Source organism: Magnolia sinica, chromosome 18 (genome assembly GCF_029962835.1).
Source record: "Magnolia sinica isolate HGM2019 chromosome 18, MsV1, whole genome shotgun sequence".
Classification (NCBI taxonomy): Eukaryota; Viridiplantae; Streptophyta; class Magnoliopsida; order Magnoliales; family Magnoliaceae; genus Magnolia; species Magnolia sinica.
This window is the reverse complement of record NC_080590.1, coordinates 6,792,047-6,801,245: the sequence shown is the minus strand read 5'-3', so window position 1 is coordinate 6,801,245 and position 9,199 is coordinate 6,792,047. Positions and strand designations below refer to the sequence as shown.

General features: G+C 43.3%; 1 protein-coding gene across 1 annotated transcript; it reads right to left on the bottom strand.

Annotated features, from left to right (window-relative positions):
* Window positions 1-2,225: 2,225 nt before the first annotated feature.
* Window positions 2,226-5,820, bottom strand: LOC131233152 (uncharacterized). Its single transcript, XM_058229765.1, has 2 exons — window positions 4,854-5,820; window positions 2,226-2,609 (listed from the first exon to the last, which is right to left on the bottom strand). Exons 1-2 carry the CDS (start codon window positions 5,618-5,620, stop codon window positions 2,573-2,575), a joined length of 804 nt encoding a protein of 267 aa, XP_058085748.1. The 5' UTR covers window positions 5,621-5,820; the 3' UTR covers window positions 2,226-2,572.
* Window positions 5,821-9,199: the final 3,379 nt, after the last annotated feature.

Here is a 9,199-nt window from a genome sequence, read left to right as displayed (position 1 = left end):
AACCATAGATCTCCATGTCCTATGCACAGTAAATCTCTAGAATTTTCACATCCAGATGATCTCACATACATGTGATCAATCTCACAATCCATGTTACAAAATGGCTATAAAAGGAAAGAATGACAAGGCCCTTTGATAACTTCTGCCTCCTATGAGGATAAGAAAGCAAAAGAGGAGAGTGGAGAAGATGCAGACATGAAGATGGAAATGAGAGTTGCTTAAAAGCCTTGCAATGAGAAATGCTCAAGTGTTACTGGTTGCATTGGGTCTATGGTCCGATCGATCGATCGATCTAACCGTCTATTTACTCCATAACACATTTCATGGCCTACCATGTGAAAATCACACTAATGGGATGATCCAGTCCATCCTTGATTTAGTCAAGCTATTTCTAGCCATCCTTTTTCTAAGGCATGGATGGGACAGTTGGGATCGCCTGCAATTATAAGCAATCCAGAATCTCCCCTAAGTAATGCATTGATCAAATCGTTGGTTGTACCTATTTTTGTGTGGATGATCTAGACCGTCCATTGTAAATGCTAATGATGATTAGATGGTTAAGCCTGTCCTTTCAGTCGATGTTTGTATGGTGGACCATAAAATGAGCGTTGAATCTAATGAACAGCCTAGATCAATGGATTGCAGTGTCTAAATCCCACATGGCAACTAGGAGCACTATAACTTATCTTACCAAGAAAGCATAAAAGCATTTCTCCGAAACTTGAACTGGTCAGTGATAAACGTTGCTTTTTCCACTCATTAGCACTAGAAGATAGATATAGTATCCCTCCACAATTATAAGTGCTTTGAATAAGCCACCCACCGCCAACTATCCACTAAGAAAACTGGCCTTTCCCACTCACTACTCCATTACATCTCTCTCTCATACACACAGGTGGGCCCACCTTACACGAAGATAGGCCATTCTCCGGGATGATCCTAACCAATGTTTTAGGACCCAGATTAGATCCAACGGTTGGGGCTGTTATTTTATTTTATTTTTTAAACTAGAGATGCTTATAGTGCTCCTACTTGCATTGGCACACTTAGACAGTGCAATCCATTGATCAAGACTGTTCATTAGGTTCAACGCATGTATGCTGGGCTACCATGCAAACATCACACTAATCCGACAAATATAAACCACTTGATCTATGAATGGTCAAGATCATCTGCACAAAATAGGTCCAATGAATTATTTGATCCATGGATTTGTTAGGGTTCCTCGTAGATTGCTTATAGTTTTAAAGAATCGCCTTTGTTAGGTAAATGTAAACACCACATCCATGGCTTTGAAAATGTATGGCAGTGGAAAATAAGGCCAAATCAAAGAAGAATTGGATCATCTGAACGGTTCGATTTTTGCATGGAAGCCTATGAAATGTTTCTAGACTCAATGAACAGTTTAGATCGATCCACTGGGCTGTCCAAGTGATCAGATCCAACTAGGAGCAGTATAACTTATGGTGCTCGAGCATTTCTCTTTTAATTAATCTAAACTAGCTACATATCTGGGCCAAAACCGCCAATAAAAAGGGGTCAGTACCGGGTCTTGATCTTACTCATCCAATAGGTCGCTTGCAAATGGATAACTACAGCGGAAGTGGAAAACATTGAATGGTTAGGATTGTTAGATAGTTGGGGGAATTTGCCACGTAATTTCTTATGGACGGTGTACCACACCACATCAACGGTGTGAATATCAAAGCATGGGCCACTTGGGCTGCACCGTTGGGATTTGATTAGATCTTGTGCTTGGGCCCAGACATAGCAATGTTTGAAAATTGTTAGGTCCATCACATACATGTAATGGTGTCTATTTCTAACAGCAAACAACAGCACATGACTCAATCAAATTCCAAATTCCAAACCACCTGCTATTAATGTTACCGTTTAATTAACAAAAGTCATCCTTTAATATATGCGTAATATACGCTTGTAAACCAAAGGTTAAGAAAGAGAAAGAGGTAGCAACAGCCTACAGTCCATCGACAGTGCAGCAGCCGGATAAACAGTATAGATTGCACAATCACAGGACCCACTTATACAGACTCAATAAGGGTAGAGGATTGGCTCTTGTTAGCTCTTATTCCACACGTCCCTTTCGCGATAAGCTCATTCCACAAGTGCTGTTGTGCGGCCCACTTGGTTATGTGTATGGCATCCACATTGATATCAGAACAATCAAAGTAATCCCAGTTTGGTGGTTTTGAAAAAATTCTCCCTTCTTCTTTTTTTTTTTCTTTTTTTTTTTTTTTTTTTAATGGTGTGTCCCATGATGATTATAGTGCAGCTCATATAATGCACGCCTTGAATGGCATATGAGCAATACGACTGGGCCACACCATGGAAAACAATGAATTACAATCTACAAACTTCCAAATACGTTGGTCAGCATGATTTTTTTTTTTTTGGTTCATCCCATTTTTACGATGGGGTAATTCTGTTGGATGATCCAGAAGCACTAATTACAAGCAAACGAACTGGTTGGGATTGGGCCTACCCTCGCCCGAGTTATCTAGGCTTTGGCTTTGTCACGACCCGAGACCTGATTGGTCTGGTAAGGTCTACCCTAGCATTGGCTTGAGGTGGTCCTGGCCAGGCTGGCTCTGCAAGGTAAATATTTAAATGATCAAAGGACTGAAGTAGGCCCATTTAAGATAAGCTTTTAGATTTCAATCATCTACAACGTGTCCCACTGTATTAATGTTTGGATGAATTGAACCCTGACCCACTACAAATCAACGGTGAATTCAGACCGCTTGCAAGTTCGTCAAACCGTCCATTGCTTTTATATAATGGTGACCGGTACTGGCACAGAGTGGCCCAGAGGCCCCAGACGATGGTGATTGATTGTTCACCACCATTTTAAGGTTCGGTGTGTGCTGTCCAGCATTGTACACGTACTATAATCAGGACAGTCTCGGTAGAGGACCCTATCATCAACGAAGCAGAGTATAAAAACTGATACCGGACACACAAAAAATCTTAATCGTCCACCAAATAACCACCAATTGGATGGTGGGAATCATTCGATCAATGCAATTTTTAAGCCATGCTATGCAAAGTTCGAGTCATGCTCCATCAAAGACAGACCCTACTATTTGGACGGTTCAGATTGACATGCATGTATGCCACGTGGACAGTGAAAGAGACAGCACAGGTTAAACATGGTGGTGAACTGTCACGGCAGCCTTGCCAGCCCCATCAAAATAATAGAAGGGGTGTATCTTTTAATCATGTGGGTGCGGATATCAAGTCCAAAATTAAGTAGCTTTCATTAGTCAGAAAGGGAAGCTGACTTGCTGGTAACGGGTATCCGGTGCTTACATAAGCCTACGCTCTGTGGGGCCCACCGGGGGTATGTCTGTGCTATATCCGCCAACTCATGTTAGGACATGAGCTGAGACATGGGGCAGATCCAAAACTATCAAGTGGACCACACCCCAGGAAACGTAGGATGGAAACACCAACTGTTGAAACCTTCTTGGGGTCCACCATGATGTTTAGATGCCATCCAACCCGTTCATATGGTCTTCAGTGGTGGTCATTCCCCTCTCCACCGTTTCTTGTCTTGTGGCCCACTTGAGTTCTCGATTTGCCAGATTTTGAGATCACATCCTAACATGCGCTGGTGCAACAGATGGACGAAGAAGATATAACGGGGTAATCACGGTAGCCCCCACAAAGCTTCCATTGGAAAAGATTGTACCCATCGATTTCCAAACTTAAATCATGTGGGTCCGGAAGTAGTGTATCTTAGATATCTATCATCACAAAGTTATTATGATAAACTAATGAGAAATAATCCATTGCTGTCAGAGCACAATCAGTTACAGTGCTCTTAGCTGCATCAGGACACTTAAACAGTCCAACGACCAATCAGGACTATCCATTTGGTTCATCACACATTTCTTTGCCTACCATCTGAAATTCACACCAATCTAAGGATTCTAACCATTAGATCAATAGCCTATAAAATGAAAGGTCAAGATGAGTTCCAGGAATCTAGGCCTCTGTAACAATTGTATCCATCTATTTATTGTGCCCCATCATGGATTTAACCATCCAATCTGTGACTCCAAATATAGATGGCTGTAAAAATCATGGCTAACTTACGGATTGGACCATCTATTGAGGGTGATTTTCAGGTTGTATACCCCCATAAGGTATGCTGAACCTAATGGATGGTCTGGATCGTTGGAATGGACAGAATGTGTACTGATGCAACTAGGAGCACTGTAACTTATAGTGCTATGAGAGCCTACATTGGCTTACATGCACCGCCATTTCTTCAATCAAATGCTGGTTGGTCACTTATCCCTAAGTAGGCATGGATCTGCGTCAATCCAGACCATCCAAAACGTGAGGCCCATTAACCCAACAATCTTAACCATCCAATCAGTAGCTATCACATGAAAATTAAACTAAAATGACCAAAATCAATATTCCGAATGTCCGATCAGTTGGGAATTTTGGGCTGTCGCCCATCCACAATGAGTCCCACGAATTGGACGGTCCGGATTGCCGAAATTGTTGCTAAGGAAGAAGAGTCATAGGGTGGTGGTGAACTAGACAAGCAACCCGCAAAACAAGAAAGGAGATGACATCATAAGGAGGGCAAATTCGGCATTTCCGTAAACATTTAAGTCTCTGTAACATCGTTCACGTCCTTCATTCATTCCTCACCTTATCTATACAGCCAGATTTTTACTGTAATTCTTTTTTTAACCGTACAACGAGATCTACCTTGTATCTACCGAAGTGGAAGAAGAAAAAAAAAAATCAAAGTAAATACGCGCAGAAGGCGAGGGCAAAAGCGTCAACAGAGCTGAAAAAAAATTCAAGGGTACCTTCCGATATCCGCAAGCTTTCTCGACCTGTTTGCGCAAAGCGAGGCGGCCGTAGACAAATGGTGCCGATTCGCGCTCCGCAACTCGTCCGAAAAGCCCGTGTCGGATCGGTGCCGACTCGGACTCGGCCTCACCAACGGGCTGAGGCAGAAAGCGAAACCCGATACATTACGTCCGTGCTGCGACCTCCTCGGTGCCGCCGATACGGCCGTTACAGGTGCTGATTTCCTCCACCCGGGCGAGGATCCCACCGAGAACCCGCTCTGGATCGGCGTTTCGTCGCCTTCCTTGGGCGACATCCCCCTATCTCTCGTCCGGCACGATCTCCGCGCGCCGTTGCCGGAGATCTCATCGTCGAGGGAGAAGAGCCGCGATTTCTTCTTGCGGAAGGCGGAGAACCATGAGGATGACGTGGATGAGATCGGGACTGTATTATCTCTCTCGGTTTCCTCAGATCTGGAAGCGCCGAAGAGAGAGGAGAACACGGAGAAGCGGCTCTTCTTCTTTGTGCTGGACGAGAAGGTGGGGCCGACCTGCGGGGTGCTGTAGAACTGATGTTGGTTGTGGTGCTGCCACGTGTCGGAGCGGCGGCAGATGTAGGGGGAGACGGAGCGTGGGAAGGCAAGGGGAGGCGGAGGCGGTGGCTGTGGGTCAGATTTCCGGCGATTTTCTTTGGACTGGGCTTCGATGAGAGCTAAAAGGCGCTCCCTGAGACAGGCAGCGCAGACGCCTACGCCCTGTTCGAACGGATGGCGTTTGCACCTCATTCGTTTTCTGTGATTGCACCCTTTTCCGTCATTTCTTTGTGAGGAAAGGAGAATTAGAAGTTGGTTCTTCTCGATTTCTCTGTCATTTTGGAGAGAAATTGGTGTGGATTTGGGGGTGTGTAGGTCAAAGCAGGGAAGCCAACGTTCGGAGCGCTCCTTTATTTCTAGACGCGGTTTTGTAATTAGCCCTTGGGCAGGACATTTATTTCACTTGTTGGGATTTGACTAGAATGGCCTTTTAAATTTCTAATATGCGTGTAGATGGGAAGGGCTTTTTCGTCATTTTCTAATAGCGATGGGCTCGTGGACTGTGTGGGACGGTAAAAACATAGTAGTTACAAGCAGGGGACGTGCCTTCTGTGCGTGGCCAACAACTTCGTATGGATGAGATCCACACCGTCCATCAGGTGCACTGCTGCTTGGCCTTGATACTGAACTGCACAGCGATCCAAAACTTAGGTGAATCGCACGTAGGAAAGGGTGTAATATAGTGATTTTGAATACGTCCCTTCTTCCTGGTGATTCGTGTCGGATTAACGGATTGGATGATATGAATAGTCCATGTTGGCTCGACGGTCCGCGTCCCATCCCAACACTTTCCCACGGTGTGGCCCACCTGAGCTTTTGACCGGCTTGATTTTGGGTTGCAGAGTGAACAGAGGCCACGCCCACACGTGGTCTCCCACGTGCCCGCCTAGCAGGCACGCTCCTATCTGACGCCGTGTAGTCGGGCGATGGGCCACCGTAATTTTGCACTGGTGGATCTGGGTTTTACTAATGGATGGTTGATATTGACCGGTGGTTCGCGTCTCTTAGAAGGTTATATGATTAATATGTTTTTTGAGGCTATGGGCCATGTCTTCGGTCAACTGGTGGATGGTGTTGGCTGAAGTCGGTTTAACCGAAACGCGTGTCCTCCGACAGAAAAACTTTAATGCTTTGGCAGAGTATGAGGGATGATACACAGGCACTTAAAAATTACTTAGAACTTGCACGCAAATAATAGAATTATATTGTCCAAATTACGGTACCTAATTTAGATTGTATCATGAACTAAAATTAAAATTTATTTGATTATCTGACCATCCGATTGGTGGACATTTATTGGACGGTTAAATATAAATGTTCCAACTATCTTCCACAAATAAAGTACGGTACCTACGATCCAGGGATCATGGGATTGCGCGGGAGCGGATTCGCTGTTACCCGGCAACGCATTAGTGGGTGCTACCCTAACCCTGTGGGGCCCACCTTGATGTATTTTTTGTATATCCACGCCGTCTATCTGTTTTTCCTCTTCATTTTAGGACGTGATCCTAAACCTTAAGAATATAAAAACCTCAAGTGGACCACACGACTAGAAACAGTGATGAATGACCAACTGATATTTGTATTTTCCCTTCAACCAGCTCTTCTTAATGTTATCAACAGGCTGGAAGGAAAATAAATATTACAAAAACCTAATAATGGGCCCTTTTAATTTCTTAATGGTGAGTCACTCAATCACCACTGTTTCCTGTGGTGTGGTGTACCTGAGATTTGGATCTGCTTAACTCTACAGACCACAACCTAAAATCGGCTGGAGAAACGGATGGACGGCGTAGATATACAACACATCATCAGGGTGGATCCCACGGTAGGTGTTACCCGGGTAACGGCTAATCCACTCCCGGATTGTTCATCCAATCCGATCCTCTGACTGTGACCTGGCCATAGAGTTTGCGTTACGTAAGGTAGTGGGTCCATGCTTAGGCCCGACCCGCCTAGGAGCGGGTTTGGGCTAAAGCTAAATGGGTAGTAGACTAGCCTCAAGTTTGAAAATATTGCCCGTTTTAAGTAATGGGCCAGGTTTGGGTTGAACCCTACCCAATCTAGCATATAGGTTATAAATGGGGTGGGCCAGATGACCCAAAACAAATTTAAAACCCATGTGTGGTCCTGCTGGGTCGGGTCAGTCCAGCCCAACCCAAGTGCAACTAAATGGTTGGGTTCATGACAGAATTCTTGGCTCCTTTACTAATGGGCCCAGCTCAGGCTGACCCAGACCCGACTCATTGGCACCCTTATGGAGAAGGGATCCATAGTACCCATTCACAAAATCATGGTGCAAGTTGCAAAAATGATCCACCAGATCAGCACCGTCCAGATCGTGGGTCCATTTTAGATGGGTCACAATACCAAAATTAGATTTTGATTGGACGATCCTAACCTCTGATCATGGAAACTGTTTGAAAATTTTGGACCATAAGACTCTTACCAATGGGACATTTAGAACCAATAGGTGGATTTAGGTTCTGAATTATGCCTATCCACAATGAGTCCCATGATTTGGACGGTTTGGATTGATGTGTGGTGGCCATGAATCTGCTCGTGGATCTTATTTTTGCTTTTATTTCTATCCTTTGCAAGCTTGACTAATCTAAGAAAAAATTCTTTTGGAACATGAAATTTTCTGAGTGCATGTTTTTCTCATACAAACCTGATATGGCAAACGTCCTACACTGCACCAATTTGCATACGGATATTTGGGTCGTCCATTTGGCCTACCCCATTATTCAATGGGCCATGGAGTGAAAATCTAGATGATAGAAGGATCTTATCCATCCAACTATTCTCCTATAAAATAGCGGCACAGATCATTTAATCTGATTTATCCATTCTATAATACTGCTTGGTTGCTTATTCTTCTTAAGTGTGGCAATGGGCTGGGCTGCCCAACCTGGTTTTGGCCTGGGCTTGGACCAACTAGCTTGCCTTGTATGCTGCACTTGGGCCTTGCTGGACAGCCGGATCATTTTTTTGCTAGGGTTTGGGCTAAGTCATCTAGCCTGTCCGAGTCTAACCCCACTATATATGTATATTTATATATGTCTTGTCCTATAAATATGTTATTCCATCCTTTGGTTAGGCAGTTCATCTATCTTAAATATATAATGTTGGTTTCGTTCATTTTAAGACTGTCAATTTTTCGTGCATGTGTGGCCCACTTGATCAACAAACAGATTAGGAGCATTCAAGAGAGAAATAGGGATTTTATCAATTTTGAGCCTAACCAATTTTTACCAGCCACATGCTGGGCTCAGGCCTTGGGTCTAAAGTGTCAGGTCGAGCTGGGCTTATCCAAACCTAGCCCTTTGCCTCCCATAATTCTTCTTAAGATCCTTACCTGATGTAAGACAGTCAAAGACAATTATTACATGGATAGGATCGAAAGAAATCATGTTAGAAAGTACGATCTAAAAGTCTAAACGGGTTTTGAGTTTTTAGTAAAAAGAATTTACTGTTTTTAATAAATTACAGTTGTGTTAGTCTTAGAATATTTTACAGTTTGAAGAGTCCTAAAATTGATTAAAATATTTACTTGGGACAGAGAAGAGTTTGAGTCTGTTTAGAATTAATTCACTATTTTAATATATGTAATATTTTAGAGGAGTTTATTATTTCAAGAACATTAGAAATTTAGGCGTAGGTTTATATAATTAGAGCTTCATAAGTAAACTTTTATTATTAATAATATCAATTTACTTATTATTTTTAGAGTTTTTTTTTTCTCTTCTTATGAATTCAAGAGCTATTTTT